The sequence below is a fragment of the Melospiza melodia genome, chromosome 1, assembly GCF_035770615.1.
Source record: "Melospiza melodia melodia isolate bMelMel2 chromosome 1, bMelMel2.pri, whole genome shotgun sequence".
NCBI classification, from domain to species: domain Eukaryota; kingdom Metazoa; phylum Chordata; class Aves; order Passeriformes; family Passerellidae; genus Melospiza; species Melospiza melodia.
The window spans coordinates 673,090-691,387 of NC_086194.1; the positions used below are offsets into that span (position 1 = coordinate 673,090).

General features: G+C 51.8%; 1 protein-coding gene across 2 annotated transcripts in view; it reads right to left on the reverse strand.

The window, feature by feature from the left end:
- Positions 1-18,068, reverse strand: part of SCAP (SREBF chaperone) — a 59,169-nt gene extending 41,101 nt beyond the window's left edge. The window contains exons 1-2 of one of the 2 annotated variants that reach the window (XM_063162228.1): positions 17,939-18,068; positions 3,794-3,981 (exon numbers count right to left, since the gene is read on the reverse strand). In XM_063162228.1, the coding sequence (XP_063018298.1) occupies positions 3,794-3,915 (122 nt within the window). In that variant the 5' untranslated portion in view covers positions 3,916-3,981; positions 17,939-18,068. The remainder of the gene's footprint in view (positions 1-3,793; positions 3,982-17,938) is intronic. The other variant, XM_063162144.1, reaches the window with a different exon arrangement.
- Positions 18,069-18,298: the final 230 nt, after the last annotated feature.

An 18,298-nucleotide genomic window follows, 5' to 3' on the forward strand; every position in this document is an offset into this window, starting at 1 on the left:
ACAAACTGCTCAGTTCAGTGTCATGCTGGAAGCCCAGAGGAGACTCTGCTCTCTGGGGATCTGAACATGAAGAGTCTGACTCTAATTCAGGCCCTCTGGCTACCCCACAAACAGTACAGACTGTGCAAGAGTGATACAATCTTACAGAAATAACTCTAAATAAATCTGTACACACACATCTACACACATACACCTCCCCAGGGGCTCTGGTTCCAGCCTGTTCTGACACCCTCCAGAAGCAGAACCTGTGCTTCAGTTCATTAACAAACCCCTGTTTAATTGCCCTAAACCCGCAGCAGACTCACCTGGCTCACCTGCAATCCTCACCTGAACTAGAAGCTGTTCCTCAGAGTGACACTGGCATTTCATATCTACCCCAGTGGCCACATCCCCACGTGTCACCTGTTCCCCTCTGGGCTGCTCTCAGACAAGGCTGGTGACCTTGTCTGTATGGCACTCCTTTATATAATACAGTAACATAAAATAATAAATTAGCCTTCTAGGAACATGGAGTGTCATCATGAGGTGACACCCCCATTCCAGGGGAAAATGCAGATCCCAACACAGAGACACTCGAGTGGGATGAGGAAAATGAGTGTCACCTACAAAGGGATTTATAGCAGAACAAGAAAACTCCCCCTCTGATGTGGGGACCAACCTGGATTTTCAGACTTTGGGATTGGAGAGCAAGAATGAGTCCCAGGATTTTTTGCTTTGGGTATTGTTTATTCTCAAAGCCAGAGATGCTGTGTCTTGTCTGTCAGTGACATTGAACACGGGGTCTGTGCAAACCCTCCCAAGGAGAAAGGCACCCAAAACTACCAGACCAGACTGTGCTGACCTTATTCCCTGCATGGGCACTGCCCTCACCTGCCTGAAGCCAGAGCCCCTGGTGGATAAATAGTGCACCCTGAGCTTTATTTCACTTTTAAACCTGTCTGCACACCAGAACGGTGGGGTTTGGCTGACGTGAGGGGAGGGCAGCCACAGTAACTGAGATGATTTGTCTGCAGCAGAATTCCACGAGCTCTCCCTGGTGCCAGGCACAGCAGGCAGGGCTGGTGCACCTCTGACAGCTCGGGGTACCAGACCCACCCTCGTTTGCAGGGATGTCTGTATTTATTAGCCCTGTTTCAGGAATATGGAAGGGTCACAGGTGGCCTTGGCAGTGCTGGGGAATGCCTGGGCTCCATGACCTGAAGGCCTTTTCCAGGGAAAATCCCTTTTCCAAAGGGAATAAGCACGTTTTGATCCCTGCTCTCCAGGAAATCCTGAATTTCAGAAGGGAATAAGCACGTTTTGATCCCTCCCCAAACACAGCTCTGTGGGTGAACACTGGCACTGCAGCATTTTCCTGCATTTGCTGCCTGGGAGAGCTGAATGAGGAGCCTGAGCCACCCTGGGAGCCATTCCTGAGGTGACACAGTGACACACATGGCCTGGCTTTGCTGGGTGCAGCTTCCAGGTGCAGAAATGCCACTGGAAAGCTGCTCCTGGCAAAGCTGGAGCCAAAACACAGAGCTTGCTATCTCGCAAGCAGCAAGATATATCCAGATATCTCTGTCTTTGATGTCTTTCATATCAAAGACAGAGAAATGTAGGAACCACTTGGGTGGGTCTTGTAGGAGCTTCAAGTTCTACAGCACAAGAGACCTGAGAATAAAAGTGTCCCTGAAAGGTACAAGGGGTCCTGTGGAGCAGTGAAAACCCAGCAAGCAATGTCCCCACTGCTGCTCACAACCACCAAGGGTTCCAGCCAGGAGAAGCCACCCCAGAGCTTTTCCATGTGTGAAAATCCTCCCTTTGAGGTTTTTAACTGAGATGTGCAAGCAGCCCTGGCACCATCACAAATCAAAGGGAAACCTGTGTCTGTGCCCACACAGTGGAGCTTTCCTACAAACAGGGAGCAAATCATCACAAGGGGTTTATTTTGCCCAAAACAGACAAGAGAACTGAACCCTGCAGGACACAATAATCTGTACATGCACACGTGTGCATGGTCTGGGGACATGGGCTTGCTCAGCCCCACAGTGCCCTGCTGGAGATGATTCTGAGCCCGTGTGACACTCCTGGAGTAAAATTATATCCTCCTGCAAACCAGGGATCCAAACCAGGGTCCATAAGGAGAGTGGGGAATCCACTCCCACACGGGCTTGCCAAGGGTGAAACAGAAGAGTGCAGGCTCCAGGCAGAACAGGACAGGCAGGTGTGCAAGGAAAGATCAGCTTTCCTTCTCCCCATTTTTAATTCATGGCTCTGGAGGCCACTACCAGGTGCTTGAGGTTACCTTCATCTCATTTATTGCTTCACTTCACTCATTCAATTGGTTCTTACTTATTAAACCAGATGCAGACACTTCATCCCCATTGTTTCTTTTGTCCCACAAAAGGAGATGACAAAACCTACGAGGTCTAAATTTAAAAAGAGCTTCTGGGTGGGCCCAGAAGGGAGAACACTGCCAAGAACCCCTGTGCCCAGCCCTGTGTCACTGCCATCTCTTCTGCAAAAATCCCCTTGCCCAGGATTTCTCTCCTGGGAAGAAAAAGCAAAACAATATTATCGCATTTGCTTCTGCTGAGTTTTGCTGCTTTGCAATGTGGTTTGGGGATTGTTTATCCAACAGGTGGTTGTTTGATTGGTTTCATGTGAATTGTTTTAACTTAATGACCAATCACCATCAAGCTGTGTCAGGACTCTGGAGAGTCATGAGTTTTCATTCTTATCTTGTCAAGCCATCTGTAAATATCCATTCTCTATTCTTTAGATAGTATAGTATTATATACTATAATATAGTATATATTATATACTATAATAGTTTTAGTATAGTATAATATAGAATAATAATATAGTATAGTATAATATTGTATAATAATATAGTATAATAATAAATATAGTATAATAATATAGTATACTAATGTAGTGTAATGTCGTACAGTATGATATAGTATGGTATAGTATGACAGGATATGACATATCCTTATATATCCTAATATAACTAATATATATCATAATATAATATATCCTAATATAACAAAATATATAACATTATAACATAATATCTCATCTTATTACATAGTATACCATAACATATATCATAACAAAAACATATTAATATAATATATTGATAGTATATAATATAATATATTATATACTACAATAGTTTTAGTATAGTTTTAGTATAGTATAATATAGTATAATAATATAGTATTCTAATGTAGTATAATGTAGTATAGTATGGTATAGTATGGCATGATATTATAGGATATGATATATCCTTATATATCATAATATAATATAATATCATATCTCATATTGTAACAAAATATATAATATTATAGCACATCTCAGATTATAACAAAGTATACAATATTATAACATAGTATCTCATATCATAATAACATAATATATAATATTGTAACATCTCATATTATAACATAATATATAATAACATAGTGATATATATTATATTATGTTATATTATGTTATATTATGTTATATTATGTTATATTATGTTATATTATGTTATATTATGTTATATTATGTTATATTATGTTATATTATGTTATATTATGTTATATTATGTTATATTATGTTATATTATGTTATATTATGTTATATTATGTTATATTATGTTATATTATGTTATATTATGTTATATTATATATGAGATAATACAATACATCATAATGTATCCTAATATATCGTAATGTAATAAATTAGCCTCCTAAGAACATGCGGAGTCATCACTCCCTCCTGCCACGACAGTGCCCCGTGCCCCCGGGGCAGGACTCACCAGCAGGCCAGGATGCAGAGCGCGGTGAAGAGGATGATGGGGATGGGGTAGGAGGCACAGAGCAGCCCGTGGCTGTAGAACGCCCGCGAAATCCTCTCGCGCAGCCTCTCAGTCAGGGTCATCCTCACCTGCGGGCCATCCCGGGGCACAGCAGCGTGGGCAGCCCTGCTCGGAGGCACTGCCTCCACCTGGGGGGCACACGGGGAGAGAAACGAGGGAAATCGGCGTTAGCAGCTTGTTTTAGAAAGGCTGTCGGTGTCCAGGATGGAATCCCTCCCTGTGAGGCTGAGAGCCCCTGGCACAGGTGCCCAGAGCAGCTGTGTCTGCTCCTGATTTCTCGCCAGTGCCCAAGGCCAGGCTGGAATTGGAGCCTGGAGCACCCTGGGATCACGGAAGCTGCCCCTGCCATGGCAGCAGTGGAATGGATGGGATCTGAGGTCCTTTGCAGCACAAACCATCCTGGGATTCATTTATTGCTGCTATGAAATGACTGAGCAGATCTCACCCTCACTGTCAGGACTGGAACACCCCTGTTCCAGGAGGAACTCAGGAACAATGTGGAGATGCTGCTCCTGTGGCAATAAACACATCACAAGTGGCTCTCTGAGCAGCCTGAGCTGCCTAAGGCGCTCTGGGGAGGAGCACAGCACTGGCAACAATTCCTGGTACCTTCAAGGAGGAAAACTCTCTATTTGATCTCTTCACCTGCTGTCCAACAGCAGCATTCTGTAAGGAAACACTGAGCGTTCCAAAGCCAGTATTTCTTTATCACTGGGGGGGATTGCACATTAAAACCTGCCATCTTTATTTGCTTTATGCTGTGACAGAGCTCCTAGGAGTGAGCAGCAGGAATTGTTCCTGCTCCAAGTCATTTCTGCAAACAGAGGTCGTCCATGCCAAAATAAACCTGTGGATTGCAGGACAAATGTTAAAGGAGAATTTCCTGCCTCTTGCATGACTGCAAACCCAAGACAAAGTTTGCCTGGAAGCACGAGAGCAGCGGATTGTGCCCACCTTGCAGCCCACAGGTGACATTTCTGGCTTGTTGCAGGTACAAGAGCCAGACGTGGCACAGATCCCAGGATCAGTGAGCTTGGAAAAGACCCTCAAGGTGCCTGAGTCCACCCTGTGCCCCATGGCCACCTTGCCCCCAGCCCAGAGCACCGAGTGCCACCTCCAGGGATGGGGACTCAGCACTGCCCGGGCAGCCCCTGCCAACACTGAACCTCTCTTTAGTGCACGAATTTCCCCAATATCCACCCTGAGCCTGCCCTGGCCCAGCCTGAGGCCGTTCCCTCTCCTCCTGTCCCTGTTCCTGGGAGCAAAACCCAATCCCATCTGGCTCCTGTGTCCTGCACTCTCATAAAACAAGGCTGACCAGCAGAAGGAAGAAATGTAGAACTTCCCTTTGCAGAAAAAATCAACTCAAACTCGCTACTTTTCCCCAGACAAAAGCTTTTATCTCACTCAACAATAGTTACATGTTCCAAATTCTTCACATTTCTGCCTGAAGGGCTTTACAGCCTTCCCAGGAGCCTCCCAGGACACCAAGGGCAGGGAAACACAGCAGAGCCCGCTGTGGGCTCAGAGGATAAGTAACAAAGGTAGGAAAGTTTCCCTTTTCTAACAGACAGTCACCTGGGGTTTAGGCACACTCAACTCCTCATTTTCCCACAAAATGTTCTGGAAGCAGGCCCTAGCATTAGTGTAATACAAACACACAGCTGAGCCAGTGAAGCCTGGAGGGGGGAAATAGAAGGAAAAACCCCAAATAAATCCCCATTCCATAGTGCTTTTCTTGCACTTCAATACATTCAGGAATTTGCTCCATCATGTTGCCTAGACCTGAAGCAGAGCACCCCAGATTCCTGCTGTGACTGACACATCTGCCCTGGGCTCCAGCTCAGATCATGAGCTGTCACAGTCACATTTTATGGAAAAATCCCTTTGCCACAATTTCTCTCCTGGGAAGCTGAGAAGCCTCAGAGAAAAAGCAAAACAATATTTATCTCATTTGCTTCTCCTGTGTTTTGCTGCTTTGGAATGTGGTTTGGACATTGTTTACCCACAGGTGGTTGTTTGATTAGTTTCATGGGAATTGTTTTTACTTAATGACCAATCGCAGCCAGCTGTGTCGGAACTCTGGAAGGAGTTAGGAGTTTTCATTAGTATCTTTGAGCCTTCTGTCTGCATCCTTTCTGTATTCTTTAGTTTAGTATTCTTTAATATAATATAGATAATAAAATAGTAAATTAGCCTTCTAAGAACATGGAGTCAGATCCATCATTCCTCCCTTCGACAGGGCCTCAGGAAATTCCCCAGTGAGGCAGGAATGGAGGCTGCAGGCAGGGCAGTGCCTCCCCAGCATCCTGTGACACAGGGAGGGGTTACAGGGGTGTCCCCCAGCCCTGGGCTGCTCCCAGCTCACACAGAGCAGAGGAGATGTAGGAGAGCCAGGGGTAGGATGGGCAGGATGGACAGAGACGAGAGATCTCTGCAGCCAGGGCTGGGATTTGGGGTTTATTGCAGAGGGCCTGGGTGCAGGGCCCTGCTGGGATTTGGGGTTTATTGCACAGGGCCTGGGTGCAGGGGCCTTTTGGAATTTGGGGTTTATTGCACAGGGCCTGGGTGCAGGGCCCTGCTGGGAATTTGGGGTTTATTGCAGAGGGCCTGGGTGCAGGGCCCTGCTGGGATTTGGGGTTTATTGCACAGGGCCTGGGTGCAGGGCCCTGCTGGGATTTGGGGTTTATTGCACAGGGCCTGGGTGCAGGGCCCTGCTGGGATTTGGGGTTTATTGCACAGGGCCTGGGTGCAGGGCCCTGCTGGGAGCTGCCAGACACAGCTGGAGCAGGATGAGAGAAGAGAGGGGAGGGAGGATGAGAGGGTAAGAGAGTGAGGTTCCCGTTACAATAAAACAAATCTTCTGTGCTGAATATTCTGATTCTCACTAACCAATCTAGTCCAAGATACAAATCCTACGGCATTTCCATACAGCCTATAAGAATCACTACATTACCGTCCTGTGTTACATTTCAAACCCTAAAATCTCCTCTTTGGGCCCCTTCTGCCAAGCTGTAGGGTCTGCTCTGCCCCTTGGAGCTGTCTGCAAGCAGAGGGTGTTGTTCCATCAAAAGGGGATCACCTTCAGTCCAGCCACACCATTGTTTTCCAGTTGTTCAGTAACTGAGGGATCTCAAAGCTTTCATTTCAATCTCGCTTATAGTTTCCATATTCTCAAAATCTTTTACCAGGCAATCATATTGATAAGGCTTTCCTGTTTCATCTTCCCCACCAAGGAGCCAGCACAAACCCTGCTGATCCTGGGGCTGCAAACACTGCACCAGCAGTGCCCAAAGCCAGCAGCACAGACACCCCAGAAGAGGGAAACCCCAGCTCCCTGCAGATGCAGAATGGATAATGGATTGCTCACACCCCAGAGAAGCAGCTGGATTTCCTTGCCCTCAGCTGGGCCCTGGATGTGGCTGTGAGTGATCACCCACTGCTCCCACTGCCACGGCAGCTCCCAAACCCCACTGTCCCCAGAGGCAGGGAGGGAGGCACAGAGCTCAGAACCCAGCTCTCCCCTCCTCGGCAGGGGCCAGGGAACATTCCTCGGGACTTCAGAGGTGGGAAAACAAGAGCCTGGCTCCAGACAAGCTCCTTCAGAGAAAAGCTGCACAATGGGCCCTAACACCAAGGTCCTGCTCTCCCCTGGCATTCCCATGGGAACAATGAGGGGCTTTGTGCTGCCAGAGGACAGGAGGTCACGAGGAACAGAGCACTTCCTATGGGAAAATCCCAGCCATGCACAACTCTGGGCAGGCTGCAAGGAGTTAATCCCAGCATTGCTGTCAGAAATAAAGCCTGGCTGTAAGGGGTTAATCCCAGCCCTGTGCAGAAACAAGGCCTGGCTGTAAGGGGTTAATCCCAGCCCTGGGTAGGAACAAGGCCTGGCTGTAAGGGGTTAATCCCAGCATTGCTGTCAGGAACAAGACCTGGCTGTAAGGGGTTAATCCCAGCCCTGTGTCAGGAATAAAGCCTGGATGTAAGGGGTTAATCCCAGCCCTGTGCAAGAACAAGACCTGGCTGTAAGGGGTTAATCCCAGCCCTGAGTAGGAACAAGGCCTGGCTGTAAGGGGTTAATCCCAGCCCTGGCTGGAAGGGGTTAATCCCAGCCCTATGTAGGATCAAGGCCTGGTTGGAAGGGGTTAATCCCAGCCCTGTGTCAGGAAGGGGTTAATCCCAGCCCTGCCTGTAAAGGGTTAATCCCAGCCCTGTGTCAGGAAGGGGTTAATCCCAGCCCTGCCTGTAAAGGGTTAATCCCAGCCCTGTGTCAGGAAGGGGTTAATGCCAGCCCTGGCTGTAAAGGGTTAATGCCAGCCCTGTCTGTAAAGGGTTAATCCCAGCCCTGTGTCAGGAAGGGGTTAATCCCAGCCCTGTCTGTAAAGGGTTAATCCCAGCCCTGCCCGTAAAGGGTTAATCCCAGCCCTGTGTCAGGAAGGGGTTAATCCCAGCCCTGGCTGTAAAGGGTTAATCCCAGCCCTGGCTGTAAAGGGTCAATCCCAGCCCTGCCCATAAAGGGTTAATGCCAGCCCCGTGTGGGATCAAGGCCTGGTTGGAAGGGGTTAATCCCAGCCCTGCCCGTAAAGGGTTAATGCCAGCCCCGTGTGGGATCTCGGCTCCCGAACAGCTCCATCCATCCCTCAATGGCTTCCCGGCACTCCAGGGCCCTTTCCATACCCAAAGGTACAAAATGCCATCGCTGAGCCCTCTGAGCCCTGTGTCAGGAAGGGGTTAATGCCAGCCCTGGCTGTAAAGGGTTAATGCCAGCCCCGTGTGGGATCAAGGCTCCGGAACAGCTCCATCCATCCCTCAATGGCTTCCCGGCACTCCAGGGCCCTTTCCATACCCAAAGGTACCAAATGCCATCGCTGAGCCCTCTCCCCCAGCCCAGCTCTGGGGCTGAAACTCTCACACCAGTTCTTGAGCCAGATTTCCATCCCCAAAATGTGCAAACTGCTTCATTGTACCCGTCCCGCCCGACTCTGCCAGTTTTGCCCCACTTGTTCTTGCCCGTTTTCCTCCCTGTACAACATTCATTCATGGTTTGAGTTTATAAATTCAGAGGTGTCTGGAACAGACCCCATTTCATAAGTGCCATTTCACTCACTATTAACATCTCCTGAATAGCTGGAGTAGCAACAACAGTGAGGATTTAAAGAGAACACTTAATCTCTACATGTAAAATAAAGTTATCTGCTCCCAAAACAGGGGCTGACATTCAAAATCAATTTCCAAAATGGTTTTCAGGACATTTTTAAACTTTTCTGCCACAAGAGAGAACTCAGCTACACTCCTGCTTTGGAAATCATTCAATGAATGTGGTTTCTGTCCTTTCTGGTTTCTGTCCTTTCTTCCTTCCCAAAATACTCCCAGCAGCACCAGACAACAACTTGTTGTGGATGATGAGACAGGATAGGACGTTCCACATCAGAGCCACCAAGCACAGAAGTTTGGGATTTGTGACAAAAAGAGAAAATATCCAAATTTAGAAAAAACATTATTTCAAAGTTCACTCCTCTTGGTGCATCCAGCCAAGGGAAGCTCCCTTGTACATGAAGAACAGATTCCAAACACAAGGAAACAGGAGAAGAACAGAGATTCCAAACACAAACATCTCCCAAGCCCTTTTTCTCCACCATAGAGTCCTTGCCCCACCCTGCACAGGTGGGAATGATGCCCTCCACAGGCACAGAGCCCCAGAATGGTTTGGGCAGGAAGGAACCTGAAGGATCACCCAGTTCCAGCAAACGGGGAACCATCCTGGGCTCCCCATCCTCAGCTCCTGAAGGTGTGAAACAGGAAATTGTGTGTTAGGAATGAGGAACGGAATCAGGGTGTAAATCCATCCTCACCCAGCACCGAGCACTCCTGCTCCTCCTCCTCACCCACAAGGGACACAGGGCAGCCCAAGGGTGCCCACAGACAGAGAGCAGCCTCAGAAGGCTCTTCCAGATGCAGCAATTTGCTCGGGAGGGGACCCCAGGGATAACTCTGTGTGCACCAAACCACCTCCAGAGCAGCAGCTCAAAATAAACCTGAGCTAAGCCGGGGAAATCCTGTCCCCAGGACAGTGTCCCTGTCACAGGGGTGACACAGCCAGCAGGGAGCCAGCAGGCACTGCTGAACAAAGCCAGGGTCCCTTGGCTCTGGCAGCCCCTGGGACACGAGCCCCAGGCTGGCTGCAGTGTCCCCACCTGCTCTTGGGGCACTCTTGGCCACCTGCAGGGTCCCCAGGCTGCTCTGGGTGCTCTCCTGGATGGCTGCAGTGTCCCCAGGCTGCTCTTGGGGCACTCCTGGCCATCCCCAGGCTGGCTGCAGGGTCCCCAGGCCGCTCTGGGTGCACTCCTGGATGGCTGCAGGGTCCCCAGGCTGCTCTTGGGGTACTCCTGGCCATCCCCAGGCTGGCTGCAGGGTCCCCAGGCCGCTCCTGGTGCTCTCTGGCCACGCTCAGGACCCGCAGGGAGCCTGCCCTGGCAATCCCCGCCACAAAGCCTCCACGTGATCCCTTTGGAACAATCTCCTCCTCTTTGTTTATCCCTGCAGCCCGCTCCACAAGTGCCTGGGGAATCACTTTCTCCTCAAAACAGCAGAGCCTGATGCAAGAGCCCCGAGCAGTTACAGCGAGGGCACCCCCAGGAACCCAGCTGGGCAGTGCCAGCCTTGCCCTCTCCTGGCCCTGCACCCAGCTCAGGCCAGGCACACGCACCAGGGACCCCATCCATCCTCCACTCCTTGTGTGAGCAGCTCATCCAGCAATGCTGCAATGCTCTTCCCTTTCTACTACAGGGAGTAACTCTACTCGTGCTCTTTCCTAACCCTCTCCACCAGACCAGGGTCAACACCTCAGCCCAAGCCTCTTGTTTGGAGTACAAAATTGGCAAAATGCTTTGGGATCATCTGTCTGGACTTGTGCAAATCCTGGGGTCCAACAGCACAGGGAGCTGGAGCTGCTGCAGGGCTGGAGCCAGGCTGGAGAGCTGGGAATGTTCATCTGGAGAGGAGAAGCTCCAGGGAGAGCTCAGAGCCCCTGGCAGGGCCTGGAGGGGCTCCAGGAGAGCTGGAGAGGGACTGGGGACAAGGATGGAGGGACAGGACACAGGGAATGGCTCCCAGTGCCAGAGGGCAGGGATGGGTGGGAGATTGGGAATTGGGAATTGTTCATGTGAGAGTGGAGAGGCCCTGGAAGAGAAGCAGCAGCTGTGGCTGCTCAGTCCCTGCATTATCCAAGGCCAGGCTGGACAGGAGCTGGGACAGTGGAAGCTGTCCCTGCCATGGCAGGGAATGGAACAAGATGATCTTTAGGCCCTGTCCAACCCAACCCAGGCTCCTCTGGCTCTGTGTCATTCATGGAATGGTCACTGGGTCTGTTCTGCCATCCTGAGGCTCCCAGCACTGCCCATGTTATAGACAAGCACCAAAGGGCCCAGGCCACCCCCAGTCCCCAGCAAAGCCTGTGAAGGACACAAAGTGCAGCTGAGCCCTTGGGCACAGCCCTGGGCACCACCCAAGGGCACAGTGCTGAAGGACACAGCACTGCTCACCCTGCCAGCAGGGACAGCCCCTGTCCCAGTGCCCCAGCATGGGCAGCGACACAGCCCAGAGCAGGGACAGCCACAGGGACAGCAGGGACAGTCACAGGGACAGCCCCTGTCCCAGTGCCCCAGCACAGCACAGGCAGGGACACAGCCCAGAGCACCTCAGAGCAGTGACAGGCACAGTGACAGTCACAGGGACACAGGGACAGCCCTGTCCCACTGCCCCAGCTCAGCCATGGGCAGGGACACAGCCCAGAGCAGGGACAGTCACAGGGACAGCCCCTGTCCCAGTGCCACAGCACAGCACAGGCAGGGACACAGCACCTCAGAGCAGTGACAGGCACAGTGACAGTCACAGGGACACAGAGACAGCCCTGTCCCACTGCCCCAGCTCAGCCATGGGCAGGGACACAGCCCAGAGCAGGGACAGTCACAGGGACAGCCCCTGTCCCAGTGCCCCAGCACAGGCAGGGACACAGCACAGAGCACCTCAGAGCAGTGACAGGCACAGGGACAGCAGGGACACAGGGACAGCAGGGACACAGGGACAGCAGGGACACAGGGACAGCAGGACTCTGGGGGCTCTGCACACAGCCCTCACTCAGAGCACCACGAGCTTTGCCCAAGTTACTCCCAACACACGTTTATCCAGTTTGCTCTTCAGCAGTCGCAGCAATGCCCACAGGTGTCACACAGGGTTTGGTTTGGTTTTCCCTGGTCCCCTCCCTGCTATTTAACCCTTTCTGCCAGCCCCAGAGGGGGATGTGGAGCCGTGGGATTGCTGAGGCTGGAGGAGCCCCTGGAGTCCCACTGATCCCACTGTGCTGCCAAGGCCACCAGCAGCAATTTCCACGCTCAGACTTTCACCTGCCCCTTCCCACACACACAGGAGGTCACCAGGCTCCTTCAATTAGGGATTACACCTCATCAATTATCCTCATGCCTGCAGCTGGCTAGTTTTGCTTTAACCTCAACCTCACCACTGTCCTTCCTCACCACCAGCCCAATTTCAGGCCATGTTTAATTGCTCAAAGCCAGTTCTCACTCCTGATTCACACGTGCAGCCCTTGCCTGCTTTATGTCATTTACAACTTGAATGTGCACAGTTTGTTCTGGCACTTCAGTGATGAGTGAGCCCCCAGAGCCCCCCTCAGAACACCCAGGCCCATTAACAAGGCAGTCACTGCTGCTCTGAATACATTCATGTATTCATCACAGACTGGCACCTTCTTAGGCTTGGAGTTTGTTTCAATTGCACCTACTCAAGACTCTGGATAAAAATCAAACCTTAGAGGACTGATGGCCACAGCTGCTTTCCTGCAGCCAGAAACTGCCCTGGTACCCCATCCTGGAAAGAGCAGGCTCACCTTGCCAAGGAGTACCTGTGCAAAGCAGCACCAGCCGTTCTGCACTCCTGCTCCTTGCCAGCCATGTCCCACCTGCTCAGGCTTTTGGGGTGAGCACTCCTCCCCACTGTCCCAACGGCTCCAGGCTTCAGGAACATCACTGACTTTCCATGTCTCAAAGATGCCTCCTGAAGCTCTCGGGTCTTTTTTAGTCCGTGCTTTGAGCACACAGAAATCCCTCCAGGAAACGACAGCTTGCAAAGCTGCTCTTCCTTTTTGTAGCCTGCCACCAGCACCAGTTGCTCACCAAGAGTCAAAAGGTGCTGAACACTCCAGTTTTGGGCATGCCACACATCAAGTTCTGCTCTCTGTTCTTTCCTTTACCACCTTTTGCCACGAGGACATTCCCAGAATAATGCGTGTCCCTGATGCCCTCTGAGGGTCAGGTTTGATTTTTATCTTAATCCTCCCTTTGTGGCCTTGCTGCTGTTCAAAGGAGGAATGGGAACACCTCTGGGTTAGAATCACCCTGACTGCAGGAGCGCTGAAGATAAATCAGCACCTCAAGGACTCCTGGCCAGCTCCAGCTCTGCTTTTGTGAGGCAAAGTCTGCCAGGGAAGCACCTGGAGCCCATCCATTCACCATCCCAAGGAGCCCAGTGGAGATTCACACTCTTCCCCAGTTACCTCAGCAAACCAGGATCTGAGCTGATCCTGCTCCTTTCTCCAGGGTTGGGGCTCCTCTCCCTGCACAGGACACATTTCCTGCCCCAAAACTCTCCTTCAGCACAGAAATCAGCATCGGTGGTCAATGATCAATATCAGGAAATCAAACCCAAACCAGCCTGTTTAATGCAGGCAAACCCATTCTGTCTGCATGCTTTGGTGTTTATTTCTGAAACAGACAAAATTCAAATCCATGCCTGAACACCTGACCTGCACCTTCTCTGCATTTCTTTTTAAGGGATGTGCCACCAGAAATGCTTCACCCACAGGGACAGTTAGAGAGGGCAGCAACACCTGCAGGGGTGCCCAGGATGGGCAAACGTTGTCTGTGGAGGGAACTGGAGCTGCTTTCCCAGCCCTGCTGTGCCAGGAGCAGACAGCAGCTTCCCAAAACCCTCCCAGGTAAAATCCATATAAACCCTCCGAGCAGAACTCTGCATTTTCCAGACCCAGAGCCCAGACAGGGTCCATCTGCCTTCTCCTAGAAGAAAACCCCTCCAAACTCCCTCAGAAATACCTGCTGAGCACCTTTACCCACCTGCAGCACAGCCCAGCTGGCACTGCCAGGGGTTTCCTGAGGGACTGAAATTAGAGCTGGGTCACGCTCAGTTTATCCCTTCAGCACCATCGTTTCCCAAAAACACCTTGTGGAAACACGAACCAGGAGTGTTCCCTCTCCAGAGGGAGGGCTGGGGTGCAGCACCAGCTGGGCTCCTGGGCAGTGAAGGGTTTCCACAACCCCTGGACTTGGCAGGGAAGCAGAAGTGTGCCCTTGGCTCTCTGGGGAGCACGTTCCCGTTTCCACACAGACCCAGCAGAGCTCCAGCCTGACTCTGGCATTCTGGAAGCTCTGGTGTCAGGCATGGCATCACCAGGGATGCCCTCACAGGCAGGATGTGCAGGATGACAGAAGGGAGACAAACCCTGACCATTAATCCATGCAATAAAAAGCAGAAATGAAGACATAACCCTGAGCATTGCTCTGCATGGCTCCCTCAGAAATAACCCCAAAGCTCTGCTCAGAACAGCTCCCATGGCTCAGGAGGCTGCACCCCCAGACCCTGGGGCTTGCAAAGGGCCCCCAGAGGGACACGGCAGCTGTAAGGTGATGCACCTGCCTGGGATTGGCTTTCCACAGGTTCTGGGTCACAGCAGGGCTGAGCACACCACGTGCCAGGGCTGCCAGCCCCGAGCAGGGACACTGGGCACCCCCAGCAGCACACACAACCAAACATTTTCCTTTCTAATCACCACCAGCTGGGAGGCCAGGCCCAGGAAATCACTGCACTCTTTCTTCCAGATGGAGAAACCATCCCAAAACTCCTCTGTGAGGCAGCAAGTCCCCCAGTCTGACTGGGACATTGTCCTTTGTACACAAACCAACTATTATTCCTTCATCACAATGCTCCATACAAGATTAATTCAGATTTAAGAACTGCAATCCTGCTCCCCTCTCCACTGCCCACCACGCTCTCACTCCAGCTGAATTCACTCTTTTCCTGGGAGGAGAACTTTACTTTTTCCCAGTTATGCCAAAAGGCCGAGGCTGTTCTGAGCCTTTGGAGCTGGGTCTTCACCTGAGGACATGAATTAAGATTCCCTCCAAGACAGCCACCCTCAGTTCCCTGTTGCTCCCTGTCCTGGTATCCTGGATGTGAGCAGTGACCCCCCCAGACACAGGAACAGCAGCTGCACCACCACAGAAATGCTCAGTTCCTTCAGCTTTTCCTTCTCACCCTTCAATGCACCCTTCACTCCAGGGGGAGAAGGGGATTCAGAGCAATTATAATCACAGATATCAAAGCTGCCTCCAGCCCTCCTTCCAGTCCCACCACCCCAAGTGCCAGCAGTCCCTCGGTGCTGCCCAGCACAGGGACTGTGCCCCCTGTGCCCCAGAGCCCCTGGGCAAGGGGAGGAAGAGGAAGGAGCCTGCACCTGCCTGGCCTGGAAAGGATTCCCAGGAGCTGCTGCTCCTCACCGACTACATTCCACTGCAGGCAGGTAATGCTATTTTTGTTCCTCGACCTGTACCTGTTCTACTTTTTAAATTCTCATCAGAGAGGGAAAAAAAAAAAAAAAAAAAAAAAAAAAAAAAAAAAAAAAAAAAAAAAAAAGGAGTTTTTGGTGCATAATGATCCAAGCTCTGACGCCAGACAGGCCCAGCAACCCCCTGACTGAAAACAGTGTTGAGTAACTCAGGGAGAGCCTGACTAATTCATTCATCATAGGATTCTGACACTTAAAATACTATTTTAATGCTCCTGAGACAAACCCTGATTGTTCAGGGCTCTTTTGGGATGTTATATTTAAATCCTGATTGGAAAAATAAGCCATGCCAAGTTGTACCTGGAAACACGGAGCTGTGCCACACACTCAGGGAACATCCCGGGGTGTTTTCCTCTCTTCCCAATCCCAGCTAATCTGCTTTCTGCATTACACAACAGCTCGTGTAATCCCAAATTTACCACCCTAGTCCTGCCCTCACAGCTCTGCTTTCACAGAGAGGGAGCTCACGCCTCATCTCTGCCCCTTGAATGAAAGGAAACTTGGTTTGCTTTTCAACAACCCGGAAAAACACGTGGATGCTGCATTGAGGAAATTCTGGCACTGAGGCCAAAATCGTTCTGGAGTCCTTTCCTCAGGATTCTCCCCAGCAGAGCCCCACAACTGCCTCAGCATTCCAAAAGTCCCTTGCCCATTAGATTACAGATAAAAGTAAAGATATTCATTCTGGCTCACACGAGGAACCTGACTCCTAAATTTGGACTGAACCCCAAAGTTCATTATTCGGGGTGTGAGATAACTGAGCGAGCACAGAGGCAGGTCCCCAGAGACCCGAGCAGCAAAGTCCACTGGTTCCAGAGGGCTCATAACCTGTACAAACCCATGGAGTGTTTAATTCCCAGTCCCACCATTCCCTGTTCCATCCCTGTAATCCTTTCCCTAAAACCCAGAGCAGCAAAGCCCTCTGGTTCCAGAGGGCTCAGTGACCCTGTACAAACCCACGGGGTATTTCACTCCAGTCCCACTGCTCCCTTTACATGTTCCATCCCTGTAATCCTTTCCCTAAAACCCCAATCAGCAAAGCCCTCTGGTTCTGGAGGGCTCAGTGACCCTGTACAAACCCATGGGGTATTTCACTCCAGTCCCACTGCTCCCTTTACATGTTCCATCCCTGTAATCCTTTCTCTAAAACCCAGAGCAGCAAACCCAAACCCACCTGGTTCCAGAGAGCTCAGCGACCTGTACAAACCCATGGGGTATTTCACTCCAGTCCCACCGTTCCCTTTACGTGTTCCATCCCTGTAATCCTTTCCCTAAAACCCCAATCAGCAAAGCCCTCTGGTTCTGGAGGGCTCAGTGACCCTGTACAAACCCATGGGGTATTTCACTCCAGTCCCACTGCTCCCTTTACATGTTCCATCCCGGCAATCCTCTCCCTAAAACCCAGAGCAGCAAACCCAAACCCACCAGGTTCTGAAGGGCTCATAACCTGTACAAACCCATGCGGTATTTCACTGCCTGTCCCACCGTTCCCTGCTCCATCCCTGTAATCCTTTCCCTAAAACCCTGAGGAGCATACCCAAACCCACCAGGTTCCGGAGGGCTCAGTGACCCTGCACAAACCCATGGAGTGTTTAATTCCCAGTCCCACCGTTCCATCCCTGTAATCCTTTCCCTAAAACCCAGAACAGCAAAGCCCTCTGGTTCCGGGGGGCTCAGTGACCCCGTACAACGCATGGAGTGTTTAATTCCCAGTCCCACCGTTCCATCCCTGTAATCCTTTCCCTAAAACCCAGAACAGCAAAGCCCTCTGGTTCCGGGGGGCTCAGTGACCCTGTACAAACCCATGGAGTGTTTAATTCCCAGTCCCACCGTTCCCTGTTCCATCCCTGTAATCCTTTCCCTAAAACCCTGAGCAGCATACCCAAACCCACCAGGTTCCGGGGGGCTCAGTGACCCCGTACAAACGCATGGAGTGTTTAATTCCCAGTCCCACCGTTCCATCCCTGTAATCCCTCCCCTCAAACCCTCTCGTGGTCCTGCAGCAGAGGCGATCAAGCCCTTCTCTCCTCTCTCCCTGGTCACCCAGCACCTCTGAGGCCCCAGCCCTTCCTCCCTCTCTGCCCATTCCCGAACAGTGCCCAGGTTCCCGGGCAGGGGACGGCGATCACGCCGCGGGACGGGACGGGCAGGGCAGGCTCGGGCAGCACGGAGAGCAGTCCCCCAGAGCCCCGGCACAGAATCCTCCAGGCACCGACCAACCCGGAATAAAACACTCCGCGTTCCCGTGCCGCGCTCCTCACCGATCCTGCCCGGTAAAAGCGGGACGATGCGGGCCGGAGGGAGGCCGGGGTGCGGGGGAAGGAGCGTGGCCCGGGCCCCCGCCAGGGGACACCGAGGCAGGGCAGGGCTGGTGAGGGGTTATTCCCACTGCCGATCGCGCAGCCCCCGCCCGCCCGGGCCCTGCTCACCTCACCGGGAAGCGGCTCCTTCCTCACCTCCGCCCTTTGACCTCCCGGCAGCCGCGGCTCTCGTGCTTCGTGCGCGGGGGATTTTTCCGGCCTTTTTTTTTTAATTTTTTTTAGCGCAGGACGGTTTCTCCCACCCCCTCCCGCCCTCCCCCCGCCGCCGCCGCCGCCGCCGCCGGGCCCCACCGCGCGCGCGCAGCGCCGCACGCCGGCCACACCCCCCGCCGTCGGCGTGGCCGCGCCCACAACCCTCCGGCCACGCCCTCCAGGAACATTAGCCCCCATATGGGCTTAATTTGCATGGTCACGCCCAAGCCGTGCGAGATACGTGGTCATTTGCATAATCACGCCCCAATCACCACC